The 26,182-nt window shown below is 41.7% G+C and overlaps 1 protein-coding gene across 2 annotated transcripts in view; it reads left to right on the top strand.

The window, feature by feature from the left end:
* The window catches only part of Palmd (palmdelphin), a 46,178-nt gene extending 19,996 nt beyond the window's left edge, over positions 1–26,182 (top strand). The window contains exons 4-9 of one of the 2 annotated variants that reach the window (XR_004945295.1): positions 17,589–17,703; positions 17,831–17,864; positions 17,983–18,096; positions 20,452–21,549; positions 24,601–25,712; positions 25,809–25,954. Coding sequence is in view for 1 of the 2 variants with exons in the window: in XM_036191448.1 (XP_036047341.1) it covers positions 17,589–17,703; positions 17,831–17,864; positions 17,983–18,096; positions 20,452–21,549; positions 25,809–25,852 (1,405 nt within the window). In the remaining variant the exon portion in view is untranslated. Of the gene's footprint in view, positions 1–17,588; positions 17,704–17,830; positions 17,865–17,982; positions 18,097–20,451; positions 21,550–24,600; positions 25,713–25,808 lie in introns of both variants that reach the window. The other variant, XM_036191448.1, reaches the window with a different exon arrangement.

Genomic DNA, 26,182 nt, shown 5'->3' with positions numbered 1-26,182 from the left:
CATGTCTATTGTGCGCTGCACAGAGGGAGCAGTTAGCTGGTCTTGATCTGGAGGTGAGCAGTCTCAGGCTGTAAATATCCAGGAGCAGAAAGCTATAGTTGCTAGTTTTTGAACACACTGATCTATCATTTGCAAACACTCCAACTTGTGCCACAGGAAAGCTTTGCCAGTCTAAGCCTGACCTGTATGAACAAGACTTTACCAATTTTCCATGGGTCTGAGGCATTGGTCCTTGACATGGATGTGTCCTTCATCTGCTCTTTACATAGTTTGTCTGGGCTTCCTCAGCTTCCCCAAGGCTGTCATGTGCTCATGAACACATGATCCTGTCATGTCCAGAGATGCTGTTTAACTCCAACCCTCCCCAACATCTGGCTCTTACAGTCTTTCCAACCCCTCCTTCTTGGTCAGTGTTTCTATTGCTGTGATGAAACATCATGAACAAAATAACCTGGAGAGAAATGGGTTTAATTGGCTTACACTTCCACAACATTATTCATTATCAAAGGAAGTCAGGATAAGAACTCAAACAGGGCAGGATCTTAGAGGCGGGAGCTGATGCAGAGCCCCTGGGTGGGTGCTGCTTACTGGCTTGCTCCCCATGGCTTGCCCAGCCTGCTTTCTTACAGAACCTAGAACCACTAGTCCAGGGATGGCACCAACCACAGGGGCTGAGCCCTTCCACAAAAATCACTAATTAAGAAAATGTTGCACAGGTTTACTTACAGCCTAATCTTATGGAGGCATTTTCTTAATTGTGGTTTCCTTCTCTCAGATGATTTTAGGTTGTGTCAAGTTGACATTAGCCTATCCAACACACTGTCTTCCCTCATGGTCCCTGATCCTTGGGAAGAGGATGTAGTATAGATGCGATATGTGTGGCTTAGCACTCCATAGACATTTATTCTCTGCACTATGACCAGTTCTGAGTGTCCTCATTAACCACTATGTGCTGTACAAAGATGAGATCTGTCCTCATCTATGGGTAGAGAGACATACATTTTGAAGGCAATTTGATACTGTCAATTTTAGCAGAATATAGTAATTAGTTCAACCCTGGGATCTGTGAGCTCCCCAAGCATGGGTTCTTGGCCACATTTACAGTACCAAGCATGAATTTCCCCCTGTGAAACAGGTTTAAAATCCAATCGGAAGGTCATTGGTCCATCCTTATTTTTTGAGACAAGATGTTTCACAGAACTTGTAAGTCAGGATGTCTCACAGCATCAGCTAGGCTACTGACCAGCAAGCTGCTGGGATGACAAGTGTGCGCCATCAGGCCCTGCTTTTAAATAGATGCTGGGGACATGTTGGTGCAACAAGCTCTTTATCCACTAAGCCCTCTCCCCAACCCCCAAATATGGAATGTCTTGTGATTTAATCATGACAATGATTTAAAGTCTATTCCTCTTTGAAATCTAAGGAACTTCTAGGACCTCACTAAAGTGAGAACAGTGGGGAAGGGCTGAGCAGGAGGTGTGGTGTGAGAATCTTCAGCAGACCTGCTGTGACCACATTCTCTCCATGCTCACCAGAGAAGACAAACCGATCTCATCAGTCCTAAAATAAACGATTCAGGATAAAAGCCTTTTTTTTTCTGATTACTTCCACTGCACTTGCTCATTTACATGCATTTTATATTTAGTAGATTAGACTTTTGGCTGTGCTACCTTGCTTAGATGGCTTTAAATGAACAACTCTTAAACAGTAATGTAATTGAGATTTTCTTAATTCTTTTACCCTCTAACACTAGTTCTTTGCTAAGTATGTTTCCAAACAATAGATAATAAACATTGTCTTAAAAACCAAGAAACAGCAAGAACCAACTGCCTCTACAGTTGACCACTCCATCCCTTAGGAAGCCTCCCTTTAGCTCAAGCTTCATACCCAGAATCCATCCAGCTTAAGCTGGTGATGTCTTTCTCCATTCCCCAACACAGAATCCTTATCTCTAATGACTCCCAGGCTAATCCCCGTAAACCTCCCCTCCATGCTGACACCACCTCAGAACCTCCTTTTCCAGCCTTTCCACATATTGAACACCTACAGCTTTCCCTGTACCTGATGATAATTGAAGCGGCTATGTACAATCAGGGTGCAGGGGCAGGTCTATGTAGTGATTCTTTGTAATCCCAGAGTGTTTACTAGGATTCTCTGATTGCCTTTCAGCCTTGCCTGAATGCTCCAAGAAGCACATAGCTTCTAGCCATACTGATAGTGGCTGTCTAGACAGAGCTCCTGTCTCAGCAAGAATTTTAAAGAGGGAGGAGATGTTTAATGAGCTATAGAGGATATGCTGTCCCCATTCGGTCTTAATAACCTTTAGAGAAAGACATCCATCACCTTTTGCAGAGACATCTGAAAAAAAGCAGACAGACAGGTATTCCCTCATTCAACTCTCTCAGTGACTACAAAATGTCACACAGCAACCTCTAGGGACTCAAAAGGCCTCTCACAGAAAGCTATTTTCTCTCATAGGAAGAGTTCAGTGGTGTTTGTCCCTTTGTTCTGACCAGAAAACCTGCCCACCTCCCTCTATTCTCTTTATCAAATTGTCACTCATATGCCCTGTTTCTGGCATCTCGCTGGAACTTAATTTGGGCCTTTCAGGATGCTGTTAAGGCATCAGGGCTCCTTCTTGAGCACCAGATGAATTTAGTCCACTGATAGAAATAATAATAATCATCATTCTTTGAAAGGCGTCCTACAATTTATGAAGTATTTGCCCAAACATGAACCCTTTTAACAGTCACAGTGATCCTAAAAATAAAACACTAATAACTCCATGCCATCCATGAGGAAATGGCTCAAAGAAGGTATGAGACTTTGTGCCCAGCCACGGGGCCCAAGAGAGCAAGCCAAGCTCTAAAGTCAGAGCTCTGCAGCTAGAAAAGGAAAAGAAAACTTTAAGTAGAAATGTTTTGGAAGCAATGATACAGTTGATGTGGGCAAGAATCTTGAATAATCAACAAAAAGCTCTTTTCAAGGAACTATCCTAAAGAGATGTATTTGCAAGAAGTTCGTAAAGAATCTACATCTTTGTTGGCCTTTAGAGGCGTGTTTATCTTGTTTTTTTAAAATATGTGCAAGAACAGAATGTTCTGAAACAAAACATGAGTGTGAATAATATGTGTGCCTTTTCTGTATTTCAGCAGCCCAGCAAGTGCTCTGCACTGTTAAATCACATTGCCAAGCAGCTTTACCCAGCCTCTGGACAGGTTTTTTTCTCAGATATTTCTAAGAAATAAAGAATCAAGTGCATGTTTTTCAATTCAATCTTCTGCCTAAATAATTACCACAGTGCTTAAGAATCTTTTACTACCAATGAAATCAGTAGGTTCCTACTACTTCTCCATAGCCAACCAATACAGTGAAACCAAGCAAAGCTGTGCCTCCTTCGTGAGCAGAGAGAATCCAAGTGCTGCCTGTGATTTATCACTCAGGTGCCTGCCCAGGGGTGACATTTGTCGCTCTGCCAGGCCCCTCAGCAAAAGGATAAGAGTTAAACAGGGACATCAAAATAGAAATGATGCCATTACCTCAGAGTTCGCAACAAGGCCAGACCCTGCCTGGGAAGTGTTCATTCCTTCTATGTTCATGGTTTTGTGACAGTTTGCCTTCAGCTTCTTCATCTCTTCCACTACCCACAGTCTGTGAGCTCAGCTAGTCTGCTTTTGCCACTCTCAGCCTCAGTTTCCATGCTTGTAAGTTGGGATAGCTGGAGCCACACCACAGGACTCTTGGGAATACAGTGATTTCTCTGACACACGGTAGGTGATTAATATAAATATATTGGCAGATATATAATACCATTGTTCACTGAAAGTATAAATCAAAGAGCTAGGGAGCTGGCTAAAGCCATTGCTGTGCAAGTGTTCTAGTTAATTCCATGACCAAAAGCAACTTGAGGGAGAAAATGGCTATTTGGCTTAGAATTTACAGTCCTTTGGGGAACCAAGGCAGAAATCTAGAGGTAGGAACTGAAGTGGATGCTTACTGGCCTGCGTCCCCTAGCTTGCTCAGTCACCTTTCTTACACAGCCCAAGTACCCTTTCCATCAATTAACAGTAAAGAAAATTCCCCACAGATCAGTCTGATGGAGAAAATTCCTCCATATATACATGTCATTAAATCTTACACCCACCTGTGTGGCAGTTAACAAATAGAAAAATTAATATTAATAAGGGTTAACTCGCCCCTCATTGCACTGCTAAAAAGTTAGCAGCTCAGGTTTTAAGCTGAATTCCAATTCCTAATCATGAAACAGACTGTGTCTCCAATCCTGTGGCCCTATTCTACAAAAGTTAAGTCCTGAACACTCTGACAGCATTGTTTTATTTCCAACACAAGCAGCAGTTTCATTAAATGTCTTAGTATTTAGACATTCACCTGAGCATTTAACACAGCTGGAGGGGGCGAGGCGGAGCTCAAGGATTCCCAAACTCACATATAACCTTTAAGGAAAGCCGTGTCTTTTACTCATCTTGGTGGTTTTTTCCTTCCAAAGAAAAACAACATTGCACAAACTAAGTGGGTTTCCATGGTTTCTGTCCCTGAACCACAACTGCAGCCCAGGAACATATTACTAAGTATTTTGCCTGGTTCCCTGGTTAATACCTGAAGAGGCAACGTTCCCAGGAGAAAGCCACATTAGACATCTTCTAAACTACTTCACTCAGAGCTTTGGTTTGTCTCCTCTTAAAGGATCCCTGCTTGTCTTGTGACCTCTGAACCATTTACTTTATGATTGATGGTACAGCTACTCTGAACTCTTGATCCAGACCGCCATGCACACAACCTAGGTGGTGGTATAGGTGTCCTTCTCTGACACGTCAGTGCTGTTCTGCACCCACACACACACTTAATAGGACATCCAGGATTCTATACACACACACACACACACACACACACACACACACACACACACACACACACTCAAGAAGTCTGCAAAGGAGCTATGTTCCCAGCAAATTGTTATTACCATCCTGGGTCCTTTCCTGCACCTGTCCTATGGATCTCCATAATCGAAATTGCCTTCAATCAAGCTCCTCTTCAGACACTTTCTACTTCTTGAACTGTGTCCAAAGACCTCTGACTTTAATTGGCACATGCAGAGTGCCTGACAGAAATGTCATAAGCATAAAATGTAAAAGGTTAACTGCCAAGGAGAATGATGCAAACACACTAAATTCCCTTTGAGAAGGATAAGCTAAGCTACTTATGATTAAATGTTCTCTAAGCTTTTTTTTTCACATTCCCAAGGACCCTTCTGACCTTTTGCCTTCTGTTAATAAAGCTTTCATTGGTGCCTAGATAGTGAGAAGCTGCTTTATCCATATAGTAAAGTTGGGCCAGGTACGTGTGAAGTATTGGGTTTCTGTGTAATTCTGCAGTATAAGAAAGGCCAAAGAGTGGGTGGGGGCAACAGCTGAAGCCACATCCCACAGCACTAACCACACCCCTCCACAAAGGGGGATAGAATATGAGACAATCCATTCTGCCCAGTATCATAGAACAGGAACGCACTTGGTTAGCTCAGAGGGTAGTAGGCAAGATTCGATTACAAAAGGAAACCCAAAATGTAAAGTTCAGTCCCTCTTTGCTGCTTAGTGATGTTACTTACCCAATGCACAGCACGTGTTCCTTCATGAAACCAGCACCTCACCAAAGAAGTGAGAGGTTTGGATGAAAACAGCACATTCTAAGTGTTTCTGCCTTCCTACTTTAACCCAACGAAGTATATCTAGCACTGTATACCAAGGACATAGTCAAGCTTTTCTCTGTGACAACATGAGAGAGAAGGAATGAAGGGCGGGGGGACCCACCACTTGTCTCTTATTAAAGTTCTGTTGCCTAGAAACACTTAAGAAGTTATTCTGAGGCAATTACATGAGTCAGGATCATTCCAAGCATGTTTTTTCACTCTCCATCTTTGACTAATTGGTTTACCAGATTTGTAATAGTTCATCTGCTGTTGTTTTTAATTTCCCAGATAGACCGATTATTTTTAAGTCGGGAGCCTCAGTTTTAACTTAGCCAAATAAGCTAAGTAAAAACCCAACTCCCAACAAAGAAGGAAGCAAAGGCTGCCTATTCCACCAAATACACACCCATACCACACACAGTCCTCCATGTACTGAGAATAGCTCTGAATATATAGGTTATAAGAAGAAAAGTAGCCGATAGATGGGTCGATGGATGAGTGAATGATAGAAATAGAATAGCAAATAAGTTGTATAGTAATGAACTGGAAAGAAAAAACCTCCTCAAGCGTCTTTCAAAAACAAAAATAATGAACACACAATTATCTTTGGGTCGAGAGAAGGCTATATGGTAGCAGTGCCCGGGGTTTTGAGTTGTTGATGGCATGTTTTTAACATTTCACCATCACCTTCCCCTCCCTTCATGCTCCTTCACTTTCTCAGCCCACACCTGTGCCTTCTCTTGCTCATCCCTAACAGTCTCATTTCATGTCATCAGAAACAGAGTTTGAATGATAACTGACCCAGGATACACACCCACCACCGCGGTAGTTCAAGAGGTAGGTTAGAACAACCTCCAAAGGTCCTTTCATGACACCCTCAACCCAGTGATGCCAGCAGCCAAGCACTGTTCTAAGCCATCCTCCAAAGGCAGTCCCAACTGAGTTTTACACATAAAGCAGGAAGGAACAGAACATTATGAATGCAGTAACAGGCAGGCCTTGAGAAGGCTGGTTTTGGACCCATGTGTTCTTCAGTCATTTCCTTGAATTTGCTCTCCACTCTTCTGAAGGTGACTCCAGAGTCATAGACTCCCCCAGAAAACACATAGATTTAGACCCCTTAACTTGTCCAAGTATTTTTACATTTATTTTCTCATTCCAAATGGCACTCCATGTCTTAAAACACAAATTTAAAAGCCTTTACAAGGATGTGTAGATCTTTGGCTCTGATGATGAAAGAAAATACAGGGGAAGAAAAGCAGGAAGTAAATTGATTTTGAGGATTCATCCTCTAAGTCTCGGTTACAGAAAAAAAAAAATCTTCAAAAGCAGACACATTGCATCAGAGTAAAGATCTGTGCTGCCACGGGACCAGGCTTTTCTATTTCTGGGGAGTATTTACCAACTGGAAGATGGATCATGCCCACCCCTTGCAGCAGCATCCTCTGTCTGCCATCAGACAACCATTGCTGAGTCGGTTTGGACCACCCACAGCGGACTGGCCCCCAAGTTGTTTGTCAGATGTTATATTAGGACCGGAATTTATACTTGTTGGTCTTCAAATAATAAAACCCTCTCCTTGAAATTAAGTAAGGACAATAACACTAAGAAACAAAGTAAAACTGAAGTGCACAGATGATATAGAAGCTACTCTATGACACCATTAGAGACAGACGTTAAGAGTTACGTGGCTCAAAGCCATCGGCCATTTCTGAATGAAGGGAGTCAATGGCCGTGTAGATCCCTGACTATCCCTTTCACGTCATTGAGTAGTTTCAAATGGCTTGTTTACTAGATTTGATTTGAAATTTTTAAAAGTAGTTAAATAGCTATTACTTATACAAAATACATAATTTTGACATATATTATGAAAACATGGACTAACATTGATAATAAAAATGTTTTTAGAGTTTGCAGAATGAAGCACGGCCCTTAGAATTTGAGCAAAGTTCTGGGCAGGGTAATCCTCTCCTGGAACACCACTCTCTGGAGATGGAGGCAGGAGGATGAGATTTTCCAGGCTGACCTGATCTACCGTAAGGAGTTGAAAGGCAGCCAGGGCTACATAAGACTTTGTCTCAGAAATGAATGAGTGAATGAACGATAAATTAAAAAGAAATAAATGCCTTTGAGAAAACTTTGACGGAGTGTTAAAGTCCTCCCTTGGTATTGGCACAGACGTTAGCTAGATTTAACTTGTGGAAGAGACAAAACAGAGGAAAAGTAGGTAAAGTGGAGGAAGGGAAGCTGAGAGTCGCAGCTGATCTGGCCTCAGACAACTGTCAGCATGCTTTCTCCTCAGATTAGTAGTAGCAGTAGTAGTAGTAGTAGTAGTAGTAGTAGTAGTAGTAGTGGTAGTAGCAGTAGTAGTAGTAGTAGTAGTAGTAGTAGTAGTAGTAGTAGTATTCTCTCATATATTACATCCTCACCTAAGCTTCCCCTCCCCGGCCTTCCTCCACCCCCATACACTCTCTCCCCCATATGCATTCCCCCTCCATCTCCCCTCAGAAAAGATCTTGAGACAAGACCTTACTAAGCAGTTGTTGCTGGAACTCACTACGTAAACCATGCTGACCTTGAAATCTCCCTTTCCCTAGTGCTGACATTAAAGGCCAGCATGTCTGACCCTTCCCTAAGTTTATAACAATTAGAGGGGCCAGTAGCTGAATCATGGCTGGGCCATCTTGAGTTAGCTTACAGCGTGCTGGCTGCAACAGTACTTGAAAGTCACTTGAGAAACTCAAGACACCTAGGCAGAGATCAAATCTAAGTATTATTACAATTATTTTGCTCTTGTTAAGTGTTTGGCAAGTACTACTGGATTCTCCACATGCCCTACTTAAAATCTACACAGTCCACTTCTGTCCTACCAGATCATTTGAGGGGCCCCAACCTAACCAATTCCCTTTTGCCACTCCAGCCTCCAGTGTGTGTTCATTGGCATCCATTTGAAAATGACTTTTCTAATAACTTGCACGTGGTGTGGATGATTCTCTAAAGACCAGCTTTGTTTCTTATAGTCTATAATTGACACTCTTACTATAGGAAACCTTACTCTGATTGACCAAGTAGGCTTCTCCATGAACTCACTCTGTTCGAATGTCATTTGTCTGTATAGCAATAGCAAACCAGGATGGTCTTATCAGCCTGTCCAATACTTAGGATTCATGACAGAGTTCAATATATTAGGAGACCAGGCTGTCTGCATATGATCATAAATTATTTAGCTCTCTTAAACACCTACTGTCTCCAGTCCTCAGACTGATATTTGTTCCCACACCATTGTGTTGCCTCTCAACTTGTAGTCATCTGAAAGCTGCATTGTGTTCTCCGCCCTATTCTTAAACGTTCAGGATTAGGGTCAATAGATCTAGCTCAGGGCAAACTGATGCCTGCTATTATGAGTGCCCTTTCTTTCTGACTTGGGTACCCATAGCATGTGACTGTCACCCTGGTGGATGGGTCTTCTTTATTATACACATGCTTTTTACAATGAATAGCAATTCCTGTAACTACATGTCTATGCAATGTACATTGTCTTTTTGATATGCCTTCATGTCAGGTAAGCAAAGCAAATAAATTTGACATGTAATCACATTCTTAGTAAAGGTTTATTAGTGCTTACATTTTTAAAATAAAATAAATTTTTAAATCTTCTCCTTGATTGGATTACATACCTTCAATTTTTTTTTTGCTCCATTTGGGGATGGGGTCTCACATTATAACCCAGGCTGGCCTTAAATTCATAATAATATTCCTGTCTCTCCTCCTAGGTGCTAGGATTACCAGCATGAGCCAGTGTACCAGACAATATTCTCAAATTGTTGGGAAAATCTAGTTTGGCTGGCATCACAACATCTATAACTGTTGTTCCCCTGGTAGTAATTAATGTTCCCAGTGAAGATCATCTGACTGGAGTTATCAGTTTTGTATAATCAATAACATCCACTGAGTTTCCAGAGGGATTCACTCATAAGCTATGATTTTTAAAAAAATAAATTAAAAGATTGTTGTTTTTCATCAGAAGTTTTAGCCATTTAATATTGAACTGCTGGGCTTTTTTTCTAATTAAAAAATATCTAAGTGAAAGTATATGAGCTGTCAATATAAACCATGTTAGATTTCATATATCATTAATCATATATCATATAATCATTATGGTAAGTCTTTTCATTACTAGGAGGAAAGGCTTGTTTTTCTTTTTCTGCTAGTTTTACCCAAAATGCAAAATACTGCTGAAGAATTCTTTAGCTCAATGAAAGAAACTCAAAAATCGGTCACATGTTGACTTCTCCCCAGTGGAGTTATACAATGGTTAGTACACTAGTTCTGTTGATTTAAAGGAGTCTACCTAAAGGCTTTTTAGTATCAGATTAAAAGTCTCATTTATTTCACACAGAAAAATCTTAACTGGTAAGTGATCAAGAGGAGATGATACCAGTGTTTTCAGAGGTCAGAGAGAACCTGTTCCTTTTCATTTGTTCTTTTGTATGTGCTCAAAACAGCTCACCATGGCATTCCAAGTTAAGCAGGAGAGATGAATGCAGGGCAAGCTGCTCTATTTTAAGGATATAATCTGAAAACTATGGATATTTGCTAGTATCCTACACCATATAAATACACAAGAGAATGGGACATCTGGTCTACCCCAGATAGCCATTGAGGCAGATGAAATTCAGTGAAATATATCACTAAAAAAGAAAAAAAGAGCCAGGCGGGGGTGGCGTACGCCTTTAATCCCAGCACTCGGGAGGCAGAGCCAGGCAGATCTCTGTGAGTTTGAGGCCAGCCTGGGCTACCAAGTGAGTTCCAGGAAAGGTGCAAAGCTACACAGAGAAACCCTATCTCGAAACCCCCCCCCCAAAAAAGGAATGGATTTGGGAGCAGAGGGAATAAGGTTCTCAAAATAGAGTCAAATCAGATATAGTGGTATGCATCTATAATCCCAGTACTAGAAAATGGAACAGGAGGATTGTAGAAAGTTGAAGTCTACCTTGGTCTTCATGGATTCACAAGTATTATGGCAAAGCTGATGCTGGAGAAGTGGCACAGCTTTTTAAGATAAAACTTGAGGTGGAGAAGCTCCATAATAAGCACAAGTTACCCTTTTCTCTTCCTCTGTCTGCTGAGACGGGATGAGCCATCTATGACAATCCCAGTGAGTGAGACATGGGGGAGCTACCCTCACTTTGTTGCCATGAACAATAACACAACCTTTTTATACTGCCAGTCAACATGAATGCTATATCTAAGTTCACAGAAATAAATTTTCAATTTTAAGACTTATCTCCACAGTGGCTAACTGAGAAAGACGAAGTGGAGATCTGCTTTTAAATTCCATCTGGCCTCAGACTGCCGATGAAGCTCAGGATCCATCATTGCCTTTTTAGGTGACCTGCTTGCTCATATGTCCAATGGAGCTAGGAAGTCACTCATAGGTGGCAGTGAGGACAAATTATGCCACAGTTAATACAGTGTCGATATGGAGTGCTTGTTGAACAGTTTCTAATCACTAACAAGTCCAGTACTGAAAGGTTTCGGCTGTGAACCTATGAATTGGATTGGTGGTTATTTTTTCCCCATGAATTCCAGTCTGGCCCTGAATGGTGAACTTCATCAGACTGTTAGTCCTTGTTAATGCCACCAAAAACTAAACGAGATAAATGGACCCTTAGCTGCAGAAAAATTGCCTTCTAAAATTACCTCTTCTTGACATATACAGAATTTAGGTGCAGCAGTCTTCTTCTCTAAGGAAAAAAAAAAGTTTTCTTGTTGGAATTGGATTGAGGACATTATCTCCCAATCATTAAGGGAGGTTATTACCACCACAGAGCACAAAATGAAAGCCACCTGTTTTCACATAGGGAGCTCTTGGAAATAGCCCTCTTTCTCCCCTGAGCAAATGGGCAAGGAGAAGAAAGATGCCAATAATGGATAGCATCGAGAATGCTTTCTCGTGGACTCCACTTATCTAAATTGGCGTATGATGCCTGCCCACCATCTCTCAGAAGTTAAGAGAGAGACTGACTCATCCATCAGGCCCCACCTCACAGCCCAGAGGCACCTGAAAAGAGAGGGGTTTTTTCCCTAGGCTGCCTGCCTCTCTCTAAATCAAATCAGCAATTCAAAGAGCTCACTTCCCATTCTGAAAGGTTATACCCTCTAAAGACCAGAGGACAGCACTTAAGGAAATTCTAAGCCATCCACTGAAATGTAGTCCGGAGAAGGTTAAACTTAGCCCCAGTGGCATCCCTATATGATTTTCTTGTAAAAAAATAATAATAATAACTCTTATGTGTATCATGCATATATATCAATATGTATATACACAGGTACAGATATAGGAACATATAGCTATATATACATGTATGACCTTTTCTGACCTCTGTTAAGTACTAGGCATGTACTTGGCACACATCTATACATGCAAGCTAAATGCTCATACACATAAAATAATGTAAATAAATCTAAAACAATAACTAAGATACTGAGGAGCTATATACATGTGTATATGCATACATTTACAAGCACATACATGTATATATTTGTGATATTTTGGGAAGCTTTCAAAGAAAAAGCAAATCTCAACCATTTATCTCTTCACGGTAACATCCATAAATAAGAGAAATGGGTGAGAAATCAAGATACAATAATAAAAAGCTGAGCTTTGCCCTCAGTGGAAACTTCAGAAGAAATTCTCCATCAATAAGCTCCTCCTACCAGAGGCTACTAAGTAATTCCCACCAAGACATTTCCTTCCTGTCCTGGTTGAAACCAAGGAATGAGGACTGGGAGGGAAGCATTTGTTTTTGTTTAATTTTCACGCTCGTCAGAACGTGTCATTAAACTGTCGCCTCCTAATAATGCGGCTTTCACCTGAGACTTGCAAAGCTTCACAAACATTCATTCACAAATACTTTGGCAGGGTTAGCAAGGCTCCAGCCTCATATTCTTATCATATTATTCTAAAACCATGCATGTGACTCATACAGCATTCCCTTCTCCAGCGCCCTTTCTTCAGAGGGACACAATACCTGATACTGGTGCCCATCATAATTCACCAAGAAGATGCTGGCCAGGCAGACTAAGAGCTAAATCAGAAAGGGGCAGAGACAGAAAGGAAGCAGCACCTGCTGTGCATTCTACGCCTTTTGTTTCTTACTTAAGCCCTGATGAGTAGTTAACATTGGCCAGGCCTCTATTAATCATGATATTCAAAAATACATTCTTATTTACTTGTGAGGGAGTGATAAGGATCTACATGTGCCACAGTATGCCTGTGGAGGTCAGGGGACAGCCTGCAGGAGTCAGTTCTCTCCTTCCACCATACCGGCCCTAAGGATTGAACTCAGTTGACAGGGCTTGGCAGCAAGCACCTTTATGCCATCCTGCAGGTCTCAGGCTTGGAGAGTTTATCTATCACTTTTAGTTTCTAGGAAATCGTACCCATGCATATGGCTATGCATACTTACTCCTTCCCATTCACGTCTTCAAGCCCAGACTCTATCACCTCCACACCACACTTGACTGTCTGAGATTTAACCAAGGCCACCTGCCTCCTGCCTTCATCTCCCAAACAGTTACATTTCTGGTTTCCCAGTTACTCAGGTCCTAACAACGGCATCCTTCGCCTCATCTTCCCCCACACACCTGTACTCTATAATCAACAAATTCTGGAATCTCTCCCTTTTAAATATTTCCAGAACCTCTCCATTTCACACCCTTCTAGCCGCAACCACCTTAGATTAGGTCATCTTCCTCCAGACTATTAACAACTAATCTCCATGTTTGCCTCTCCAGTGTGGCCACCCATGCAAGTAGTAAACAGGCCTGACCGTGCTCAGCTTTTGAGGGCAATTGACCCTCCATCCACAAACCTTATGTCCAAGGTGTTGGGTCTTTTGCGGACCTCTTACCCTGTGAGGAAACGTCACAAAACACGACAGAATCCACTAACAAGAGTTTTATTAACATAAGAGAGAGAGAGAGAGATGTGCACAGGCCTGTGGAAAGACACGTGAGTGATGTGGGGCCAGGAAACATGGCGCCGGCTTATAAAGGCTGGGCCGCACCTGCGCACACAGACCCATGTGGCTATTCCACGCATGCACGTAGGATCACATGGTTGCACTGCATGCTTTAAGCAACCACACAAAGCCACAGGGTCCTGGTCACGCGAGATGTTTTGACCCAGAAATGACTAGGCAGAAGTGCTAGGTCCCACCGAGCATGCATGACCATGCCCAACCATGGGAGCATGTTGTGAATCCATATCACAAGGTCCTATATTACCACCTGCAAACTCCCCTCATTTATCAGCTCTTTCTTCCTTACTCTTTTAGCTCTTACCCCAAGATTTTCAGGTACCCTGCTCTCTGGGGAGCATATTTTTATGCCCCACCCCCACTTATTTTCACAAACAATATTTGTTTAAAGAGATTTTCCTGGATGATGTGGGCCTTGAATCCTAGTAATCAATTATCCTGTTCTTTTTTCACGGAAATATCTTTCTTCATACATAAACATATATGCTTATATACACATATAATAAATATATACATTGTACATAAGAAAGTGGGTGTGTGTACCCATACACAACACACATACATGCATGCATACATACACTTGTTAATGCAGGGGCGGCAAACTATGGCCTAGAATCCATCTAACTCTGACCCATATTTTTATTAACACAAAATAGGAATGATACGCACACACACACACACACACACACACACACACACACACACACACATTTATAAAATTAAAGGGTTATACAGCAAAAATAAGGGGGAAATGAATGAAGGAATAACATATGTTGACATTTGTGTCAGGTCTTTCACAGAACAACCCTGCCAGCTGTGTACTAATGTCAATTTCTCCATCCTTCACTGTCATGTCAATAGACTGTCACTGTCCTAGAAGAGTTCCTGGTGCAATGAAGATGCTAAATAAACATTTCTATGTGGGTGTGTAAGTGAAGGACAGCAACAATTAGTCTCAGTGATCAGTCTCAGGTCACACAGGAAGTTGGCAGATGAAGCAGAATTCAAGCCTAAATTTCTTTCATTCCACAGCTGAGTCCTGAAATTCAGGAGCTGTAGTCATTTGAACCTCCTTCATTTCTACCCAGGTTCCCCTTTATACACCATGTCTAACACATAGGTTAGGAAGACAACTCTTTGGAGGGTGAAGAAAGGAGACAAAGGCAGAATTGTTGTGGAAAGCCTTGAGAAGTCACTCCTGAATAAGCTTATGCCTGCCACCTGCCATGTTCAACTGGCGTGTATTCTCATTCTCTCCCCTACCACCTAGCACCGGAACAAAACATGCCAAGCATCCTTATTCTCATGACGCACATTGCAAAACTGAGCCTTGAAGAGGTTTAAGAAATTGACTACAATATGTAGCAAAAGCTGTGGAATCCATAGCTATCACTTTTAGTTTTCCACTCTACCAGACTGGACCAACACACATTTCATAATTCAGCACACATTTTATAATTCTGCTCATGGGAAAATGCTACCAGACACCTGGAGGAATTTTTTTTTGAATGGCGGGAATCTTCCGGCAACTCCTAAAAAACCAGGGATGCTATAATTCACTTAAAGTTCTGTGATGTGCAGGAAAACCTTCTCAGCTATAAATGGCCTATAGATGCCAAGAGGCAGCATCAATATCAGAACCTAGAGTTAAAGCAATGAATAAAAAGGCCAAGACAATCACATCCTAGGATCTTTATTGGTGTGACAATAGCCCAAGATTCTGGAGCAGCCAGGCCCATGGCCATCTTTAAGAAGGACCCCAAGAGAACTGACAGATATGTTAGCTGACATGAAGATCCACAGCTGTCATCTCTTGGACCAGCTGCTACATCAAATCATTCATCCTCTAAGGCAGCTGACTTTCGAGTTCAGAGTGTCTGGCTAAGACTAAATGTGTTTCATGGCTTAAGGGCCATCCTTAGTAACTGCAGCTGCCAGGGTCCATGGCACCACACAGAGGTCATGATGGCACATCCTGGGGTTCATCTGAATGCTGGTTATAAAGTCAGTGTATGTGTAACAGTCAATTTTAAAATGTGTCTCTGTTGCAGCAATTCTGCAGGTCGGCGGGGGACAGAGAAAAGCCTCCACTTACATGTCTCTTTGTCTTTCCAGTTCTCTTATGCATTATCAGGCTACACATATCTACTCCCTGCCACCCCCTGGCTCCCCAAATCCATCCACTATCACACCACAGAATATGGAGTCTCTATAACAGAAATGGGATTTTGTCCATTTTTCCATCTCTTCACTCTACTTTGAAAATAGCACAGTGCTCAAGGAAGTTAAAACAATGTAATTTTTGAGGATAGAATATTTTAAGGCCAGGTGTGGTGGCACATACCTTTAATCCCAGCACTCAGGAGGCTGAGACAGAAGGATCTCTGTAAGTCCTAGGCCCCCTTGGTCTACACAGTGAATTCCAGTACTGCAGTACAGTGACAACTACATAATGAGGCCATGTCTTAAAAAAGAAAAAAAAGGCAAGGAATTTACTCATTAAATATCTATGATTATTAATTCAAATTTAATAATAATAGTTTTTTTCTAAATATATGGAGAGTTGAGTAAAAAAAAAATTTAAATGACTATATGACTAGAAATGTACCATTCCTTTGAGTTAGTCTCTCTCTTTCCCTCCTTCCCTCTCTTCCTCCTTCCTACCCTCTATTTCTCATTTTGAAACATTGTTTGTAGCTCAGGCTAGCCTCAGACACTCATTCTTCCTGCCTCAGCCTCCTGAGTGCTATAATCACCTCTGTGCTGCCACATTCAGCTTAAAAAGTCTCTTTACACAATAAATTATTCTGGTTTATATGGAAGCAACATTACTCATTGCAGCATAGAAAATAAAGCCAAAGCTGAATACTATACTATTGTGCTAGTTAAGTTTTCTGTTCACCATGACAAAGGAGCAACTTAAAACAGGGAAGATGTATTGAGATGTTGTGGAATAATCCTCTTGTACACTGTAAAGATTTGTCACTCGAATTGGTTTAATAAAATGCTTATTAGCCAGTAGCCAGGCAGGAAGTATAAGTGGGATGACCAAACTAAGAATGATGGGAAGAAGGACAAGGTCAGGAGTCACCACACAGATGCAGAAAGAGCAGGAGATGAATGTGCCATGCTAATAAAAGTACCACCACATGGCAGAGTATAAATTAGTAATATGGGTTAACTTAAAATGTAAGAGCTAGCTAGTAACAGGTCTGAGCTATCAGCCGAGCATTTGTTATTATGAGCATTCATATTCAGCCTCTGAATCAGTTATGCGGGATTGGGTGGTTGAGACAGGAAAACTCCATCTACATTGGGACGCATGGTTTGAGGAGATACAGTCCATCATGGCAGGGAGGGCATGGCACCAGGAGCAACATGTAGCAGCTGATCACATTGCAAACAGAGAAAGAGGAATGTTAGCTTTCCTTTTTCCATCTCTGTTCAGTCTGGGTCCTCAGTCCTTGGTATGGTGGGTCTCCTCATCTCAGTTAAGTCTCCCCGGAAAACCCTTCACAGACATGCCCAAAGGTATGCACCTTTAATTCCCTGGGACTCTTCAATCCTATTTACAATCAAAACTAACCTTTATACCTGAAAAGTCCTTATGTTAAAAATAACAAAATAAAAGTAGGCAGACTTGGATTGAAAATTACTCGAGTGTCTGGAACTGTCAGTGTATTAGATGTGATAGCTGGTGTAAAGCCATGATGCTCCATAGGATGCTACACATTTGGAAGATGTCTGGCTCCTAAGTCTGCATGTGAGAAAGATGCATCTGAGACCCCTGCATATATACCACATTAAGCATTAAGAAATGTATCCTTTTTTACTGCCAGGCTTGAGAAAGAGATCCAAGACCTTGAAAAGGCTGAACTGCAAATCTCAGCCAATGAAGAGGCAATTCTAAAGAAGCTAAAATCGATCGAGAGGACTACCGAAGACATAATAAGAGTGAGTGTGACTCAGTTTTAAACAATGATGCCCTCTCAAAAGAACCCACAAAAGCCATTTCTTTAAAGTATTTCTAGATTTATATTTTTTTAAACTAAGTTCATAATGGAAATCTTTTATCTTACAGTCTGTGAAGGTGGAAAAGGAAGAAGTCCCAGAAGGTATGTCTTTAAGCAACCTGTCCCATGTTGAAGCAAGGTAATTTTCATAAAATCATGGGCCTTGTTTCACTATTAGATATATCTTACAATGTATTTTGAATTCATATCAACTTTACAGAGTCAATTGAGGACATCTATGCTAACATCCCTGACCTTCCAAGTTCCTACATACCTTCCAGATTAAGAAAGGAAAGAAACGAAGGACAGGATGATGATGAACAGAATAGAAAAGGTATCTATGAACCTACATTCAATGCCATGTTCTCAAATTCAGTGTGTGCGTGAGTGTGGATGCGCACATGCCACAGCATTCACGTAGAGGTCAGGGGACAATTTTCAGGAGTCATTTCTCTCTTCCTCCCTTGTCTGAGGCAGGATTCTCTTGTGTCTGCCAATGTGCATCATACTGCAGGCTAGCTGACACACAAGTGTCAAGCCAATTCTCCTGTCTCTGCATCCCGCCTCACCTATGGACAGGTGCATAACATCACAACTGCCTTTTTTTTTTTTTATGTTGCATTCCAAGTATTGAACTAAAGTCATTGGGTAGCAAATTTCTTCCCACTGAGCCATGTCCCTGGTCCTCAGTTTTAGAATTTATATTGTCTTCACAGCTTGCTTGTGTTTTCAGTTTAGGCATTTTAAGGTCCATTTTACACAGTTCCCAGGGCTACGGGACAGTTCCAGAACTTGCACAGTTAGGGATAAGGAGGGTGAAGTTTAGGCAGGAACAAGTAAGATAAGGTCTGAAACAGGCAAGAAACGCTTCAAAGCCTCTCTGCTCAAAAATGGCATCCCGTAGATGTTGAGATACTAAAAACATTTTTAAGTGAAACTGTCCCATTGGAAAGGTTGGGCCTTATTTATCTTCATAGGATAACGATTTTCATAAAGCTAATATTTTTAAGTCCCTACTAAATGAAGGCTCGGCCAAAGAGGAGAACTTGGAGTTTTAGAATTGGAGGAGAAGCTACTCTCTGTCTGCAGGTAGCAGTCACTTATTCACGCAACAGATATTTCATGAATAACTACTACTCTACACCAAGCTCACTTAGGCACATGGTAGGTATTCACTAAATCAGATGTTCAGGGAGTACAATACAGAAGAAAGGGGCAGAGATGTGAGGCAGGGGGGAGATGGGTGGAGATCTTCCAGGTTTAATTGGGTACCCAGGGAGAGCTGCGATACGTCAGGCAACAGAGGACATAAGAAATGTAAGATGAGCTGAAGGAAAATAGGAAGACATACCAAAAGCAAGGACTGACACATCCGAGTTCTACAAAGAATGCTGTTCCCTTCCCCTGTTAAAATTCCATCCACGGGGCTCTTGCCTGGCTCATGAGACAGACGTCGGCTCCCCCCACTCACCAGTCACCTCCAGTTGTCTCAGTACAATTGCAACTGCTCTATTTTAAGCCCTTCATCTGCTTGAAAGTGGTCTTAAATTAGGGGGATAAAAGGGAGGTGGCTAGAGAGAAGACTCAGCGATTAAGAGCACCTGCTGCTCTTGCAGAGGACCCAGGTTCAATTCCCAGCAGCCACATGGCAGCTCACAAACATCTACAACTCCAGTTCCAGGTGGTCTGGTGCCCTTTTCCGGTGTCCTTAGGCACCAGACGTACACATGGTGCACAGACATATGTGCAGGCAAAACACCCATACACATAAAATAAAACTTTTGTTTTTATTTTAAAAGAGAGGGAGAAATGGGACTCTAGGCTTCCAGCTTCTTCGGGTACAGTGGCACATCTAAGTATTCTCAATACTTTGAAGACCTCAGAGCACTTTACAGTTTCAATAGGCAGCTGAGCTTGCCACAGGGCTGGGACAATGAATTACCCTGCGAGGTGTTTTACCTGCTACAGCCCACAGTGTGACTGTTCTCCCAAAGTAAAGAGATTCTTCTTAATAAGTAAACCAAAGAGTCTAAGTCTGGCTGGTCACTTTTATTAACTGGAAAAGGATACCTTTTGGTTCTCTGTGAAAATACCAGCTACGTGGATCTAGTCTCTTCCTCACTCCTGCAAATTATTTTTCTAAAATTCTACACTTCCTAAGACCCAATGTGGCTACATAGTTGGTTGTTACAGAACTAATTGGTAAAACCAGGGAGGAAATTACATATGTAATTATTATGCATACATGTGTGTGCCTGCAGGTCCACTGGGAAGCCAGAGGGCATCAGATCCCTTAGAGATGGAATTTATAGAAGCTTGTGAGCCTCCTAGCCTGGATGCTGCGAATGTAACTCTGGCCTTCTTGTAGAAACATCTCTCCAGCATCCAAATCAGAAGGGGTTGGGGGCAGTTGTTTTGCTTTGCTTTGCTTTGTTTTGTTTGAGACAAGGTTTCTCTGTGTAGCCCTAGCAATCCTGGAACTCTCTCTGTAGGCCAGGCTAGCCTCTAACTCAACAAGATTCACCTGCTTCTGCCTCCTGGGTGCTGGGATTAAAGGTGTGCGCCACCACTGCTGGGTTAGAAGCTGCTAAATGTCACATAAAAGACCAGCAAAGGCTGTAAAAGCAAACAGACTAGTTTATAAGAGAAAGCCAGTACTCACATTTGTATTAAACTTGTCTTTTAACAGCTTTGTATGCCATGGAAATTAAAGTTGAAAAGGACTTGAAGACTGGAGAAAGCGTGGTTCTCTCTTCAATCCCTCTCCCATCAGATAACTTTAAAAGTACAGGAATAAAGGTCTATGACGACGGGCAGAAGTCAGTCTACGCAGTCAGCTCCAACCAGAACACCAGCTACAATGGCACTGACGGCCTCGCACCTGTGGAAGTGGAGGATCTCCTAAGACAAGCCTCAGAGAGGAACTCTAAGTCACCCACCGAGTACCATGAGCCCGTGTATGCCAATCCGTTTTGCAGGCCTACGACCCCGCAAAGAGAGAGAGCGAGCCCTGGACCAAACTTTCAAGAAAGGATAATGATGAAAGCTAACGGACTGGGCAACCATGCAAACGAACCCTTGCACAATACTAATGATTCGCTTTCAGAGGGGAGAAGCAACGGCGCCTCTCACACCAGCCCGACTCGGCCAACACCTCAGCCGCGAGCATCGGTTCAGCCAGCAGAAGAGATGGTCCACACCCGGCAAAAGAGGATGGGGGCTCCTTGGGAAGAATCGAACATGGGGCAGAACGAACATGAGGTTTCTCCAAGGGCGGGACTGAGCCCCCACAGAGCAAGCCCTGGGAAGTCAGGACCCCAGTGTTCTTCACCCATTTGCCAGGAGGAGGCTGAAGATGTAAGATATAACATCGTTCATTCTCTGCCTTCTGATGTGGACGACACAGAACCCGTAACGATGATTTTCATGGGGTACCAGCAGGCAGATGACAATGAGGAGGAAAAGAAGCTTTTGACAGGGTATGACGGGGTCATCCATGCTGAGCTGGTGGTGATTGATGACGAGGGGGAGGAGGATGACGGACAAGCTGAGAAGCCATCCTACCATCCCATAGCTCCCTGTAGTCAGGTTTACCAGCCAACCAAACCAACCCCACTTCCTAGAAAGAGATCGGAAATTAGTCCTCATGAAAACACAAACCATAAATCTCCCCACAAAAATTCCATATCTCTGAAAGAGCAAGAGGAACGCTTAGGCAGCCCTGCCCGCCACTCTCCCCTGGGTGTTCCAATGGCTGGAGATGGGACTGAGGATCCATCCTTAACAGGTAATAAAAATGACAAGGCATGCCACTGCTGTTTACTCATGTGACAGTCTTCTCTGTGTTAATGAGCATTCTGACTTTCAGCTTCTATGACCACCTCATAAACTAATACGCACTGACAGCTTTTAATAACGCTGAATTATTATCATCAGGGCAAAGTAAGTCACTTCAAAAGATAGCGAAAGCGAAAACTGTGTCCTGCTTTGTTTTAAAATTGCATTGACCTTAGTTACTGGAAATGTGGCTTCTGTGAGGGAGCAACACCATATGTGAATAACTGGGGATGCTAATTAACATCCTGATCATCAGAAGCATACTTTTCCCAGTAGAACCCAATAATGACTACTTGTCTGTGCCTCCCGGTGACTTACACTTTATTCATAAGTTAACAAGTAGCCTCAATTTTGCAAAGAAATAGAAAACATATACTATTTTCTTCTCATTTTATTACTTAGCTATATCCCCTTTCTCTATACTTTTGTTTTATTAAATTTGGCTCTAATTTTCTACACTTTAAACATAGAATGACATTTTATCTTGCATCATCTGACTCAACTTTTCATTGTCTTCTCCAACTTAGCAGATTTATTTTTTCTATTTTCTATATAGCTACATTTCTCATTCTCTATGAAGTTTTTATAGCTTTGTATCTCTTTAGCTAGCTCAACATTGAATGAAAAGTAACTGTAACACTTTTTCTACAAACTGACAGCTCCTCCATTTTAAATTCCTTGTTATCGCTCAAAATAGCAAATGACAAAAACAATTAGAATAACTGAGCAAATCCTAGCTAAAAATCTAAGTCAAATTACACAAATACACAGGTTCTAAATGTTAAAAATGGAAAGCAATTTTCAATGTTGCTAATTAAAGAATGATCATTAAAAAGCAATAGCTACTCAGTAGCTGACAGCCCGGTGAGTACAATGTGATAGTTTTCTAGAAGTGTGGCAGAAATTCAAGATGTTTCTTCCTCATCGAACCATAAGCCCAATCTTGTGTTGCTAATAACACAATAATAGGGAAACTCTTCCATTCTTCTAAGTCCTCGAATTAGGTGAAGCCGTTGGGAGTTTAATCATCTGAAGAATTATTCCTCCCCTCTTGAGAAATGTCCACTCATATATCTTCCTTAGACTCTGGAGTAATGTTCCCCACAATGGAAAGCTGCAGATAGTAAGTTCCTTTCCATTTGGAGAATGAGCTCTGTTTACAGTCAACTGTTTCCTTTGAAATTCATTCTGAAAACAATGCACAAGGCATAGAGAAAAGGAACGCCCTACTTTACGGTCAGTTACATAGACGTGAACCACTGTAAAAAACAAAAGCAAAAACTCCCTTTTTGATCTTGGATATTAGCCAGCTCCTCCCAAACACCCTTACTCCTTCTCCCCTAAACACATGAACATTTACCTCTAGAAAAATGACAGGAAGTGACTAACATTTCCAGACAACACTAGCCATGCTACTGAACTAACATTAGGAAAACAGGAAAACTTATGCCAGACAAAGTAACAATACAAAGTCTTGTCCTGTCAAACTAAATATCTCATAAAAAGAATGCTCCAGATTCCTTACATTTCATTGTGACGTTGTTTTACGTCTCGGCCTTCCAAATCACTACATGGATTAGAGTGGAGGTGTTTAGTATGGGTGAGTTTTACAAAATAAGTCAATCATATTATGCTTTCAGGGACCATCTCTGTACATTAAGAACATAGCTACCTATGTACTTCAACAAGTACATTTTACATCAGGCTTTCAACATTGCACACACACATCCATACACACAGAGTGAAATGATATAGTACTTAAAAACCCACAATTTAAGTCAATTCCTTTATTAAAATATAAATATCCTGTTAAATGTTAATAGTTCTGGTAGATACAATAATGAGGAATTATCTTTTCATTTGTTATACATATAGTTATCAAAATCTTGTCTCAGAAGCAATTCCTGGGAATAGGGAAGGTAGCTCAGTGGGTAAGAGCACTTGGTCTATAAAATAAGGACATGAGTTTGGTTCCATCTACCCACAGAAAAAGCCAGTCATGGGTGCGGGTGCCTGAAACCCCACCATTGCAGCAGAGACAGATCCCAGGGCCCTGCTGGCCACCCAGCCTAGCCAAAACTGTGAGTTTCTGATTCAGGGAGAGACCCTGTCCCAAGACAACAAGGCATGGAGTGATAGAGGACGACACCTGAGGTCCTGCTTTGGCCTCCTCTGCACACCAGTGCATGCATCTCACATACACACACACACACACACACACACACACACATAGAAGAAAGAAAGATGAAAACTCATCCAGTGTGGATAGTCTAAAGACAGTATATTTTAGTAAAAATTTGAACACTGTTAAACATGACAGAAAAACTTAGGTAATCTTATGTCTATCTGCTTGATAGGGTCCAGACGCACCCACTATTGTGTGGCTTCCCAAAGCTTTTCCATGAGATCCCACTAACCCCAACAACAACAACTAGATAGACAGCTAAGCTTTCTTCAGTAGACCTCACACACCTAGTCTAGTTCCAGCTCAATACTCTATGGTCTTAGAGGTGTCAATGGCACTTTGGGATGAAGAGGTAGAAAAACCTTAGCTCTGGAACACTCACACACCATTGATTCAGAAACTGCCAGGAGGGGTCAAGGAAGAAAACTGAGGATGAACGACGAACCTCTCTTTGACCAAGCTTACACAGCTAAAACTCTCGGTCTGTCTGGGTGGCTGCAGGGGAACAGGACTGGGATCAGAGGAGAGCAGAAACGAGGGGTGAGAGAACCGAGGGTACAGTGTTTGGGGAGCCGCTCCCTGCATTGCCTGGGCATGCACACCTCCAGCTGCAATTAAGGCTATTGCCACAGGCGTGGCAGAAGGAATGCTGGTGCTAGCTGACTTCACTGTAGGTCCTGGGACACAGGGTGGGCTCTATTTCCAGACTCGCAAGATGAGATGTTAACTATAGGGAAGAGGATTTTTGTCCCTGCCTTAAAACAGACCTTTAAACAATCCCTTATCCCTGCTCTCTCCCGGCACTGGTAATGTAAGGGGCCACAAAACCCAAGAGCAGCCCTTCTGAAGCCTTGCCTCCTGCCTGTTCTGCTGTGGGACTGCAGGCTGCTCCTCCGAGGTCACCACCCAGCAGCTCCCAGCAACAGAGCCCATCCTGCTGACGGAGCAAAGGAAATTCTCTCAACACATCCTGAAGTCAAAGGAATATTCTTGGTCTTGCTGTTAGAAGTGATTATTCCTCTTGTCTTCCAAGGGAAAGCAATGCTTTTTACCTTCCTTGAAATGAAACTATGTCACAGACATATGAAAATGACCTCAAAACAGTAGCAGGTCCCCATCTCTTCTTAGGTTTTTGTAAAAGGCCTCTTGGAGATAGGATCATTTCTTTGGTTAATAGTGTGACATAGAGATGGGGGGGGGGCATGTCTTCCCTTTTATTGTTTCATTAAAACAAAATTGTGCAATTAGTTAAATGGCTGCTTCTTGGGCCATTTTACACATGAATGTAATATTAAATAATTAATATAATCACTTGCTCAGTGCCTTGAAAGCATCTTTCAACTTTTGGAACATGACTGAGGCAGTTCTACTCAAAGGCCCTAAATATTAAGGCCTGATACCAGAACACCAAAGGAGCATTTTAAATTCCACACCTACATTTTTAAAAACGTTTTCTACAGCCAACACTTCTTCAGCAGTAGAGCATATGCAAAGATACACCTGCCATTCGAAAACATAATTAAACATTAATGTTTAACTATTAGTTCACATTGTTTCATACACAAATTTATTCTTGTCATTGCACATCCAAAGTTCAGAGAGCCTTTGGACAAGCAAGCTTAATGAGATCTTTTTAAGAAATCTAATCACTAAATATAGTTTAAGTATTAGTATCTTTTTTGTTCAATGGTACATAGTTAAGGATAAGCACAAAATTGATGTAAAGGAATATGTATCTAGGCTGATTGTGAAAATATGTAACATCCACCTGTACTGTGTTCGCTCTGCTCATTTTCTTGACCTTTATAGACGTAGGTTCCTCCTAGTTCTCAACCCACCCCTGCCCTAAGTTAACCAGAGCTCATTCTTTCTACTGTCTTTTTATGCCACTGAAACAATGCTTACGCTGTTGGATAAAACCATCTGAGGTATGTTCTCAACTCGCCTGTCTTCTATGAAATGGTCATTGGGGTAAAAACTATGATTCTTTTATAACTTGCTTTTTTTTTAACTTTAATTTACAGCTTTAAGGATAAGAATGGCAAAACTGGGGAAAAGGGTAATCTGAGCTGTAGTGCCCACCTGAAGAACCTCTGAGAAGAAGCCAAGAAATGCCTGAAAATTTCTTTTCTGAATACTTTTATTTCTTTTTCCTGAAGTCCAAATATATATATATATATAATTATACCTATAGTAAGCCACATAAATAAATAGTAGCCATTATTTGTGGGGGAAAATGCCCCCAAAAGCTGGGGAAAACAAATGCTAACTTTTCCAGTTACTTGACATGACTCAGTGGGTCGGGGGAACCAGTATATTTTTATTGTATTGATACCAAAGCATTTCTAATAAGAGCTTGTTAAATTTAAGAATAAAGTTATTTAAAATACCTTGACTA

The sequence above is a fragment of the Onychomys torridus genome, chromosome 6 (genome assembly GCF_903995425.1).
Source record: "Onychomys torridus chromosome 6, mOncTor1.1, whole genome shotgun sequence".
Lineage (NCBI taxonomy): Eukaryota > Metazoa > Chordata > Mammalia > Rodentia > Cricetidae > Onychomys > Onychomys torridus.
Note: the sequence above shows the minus strand (reverse complement) of the source record. Positions and strands in the feature narration are given on the sequence as shown.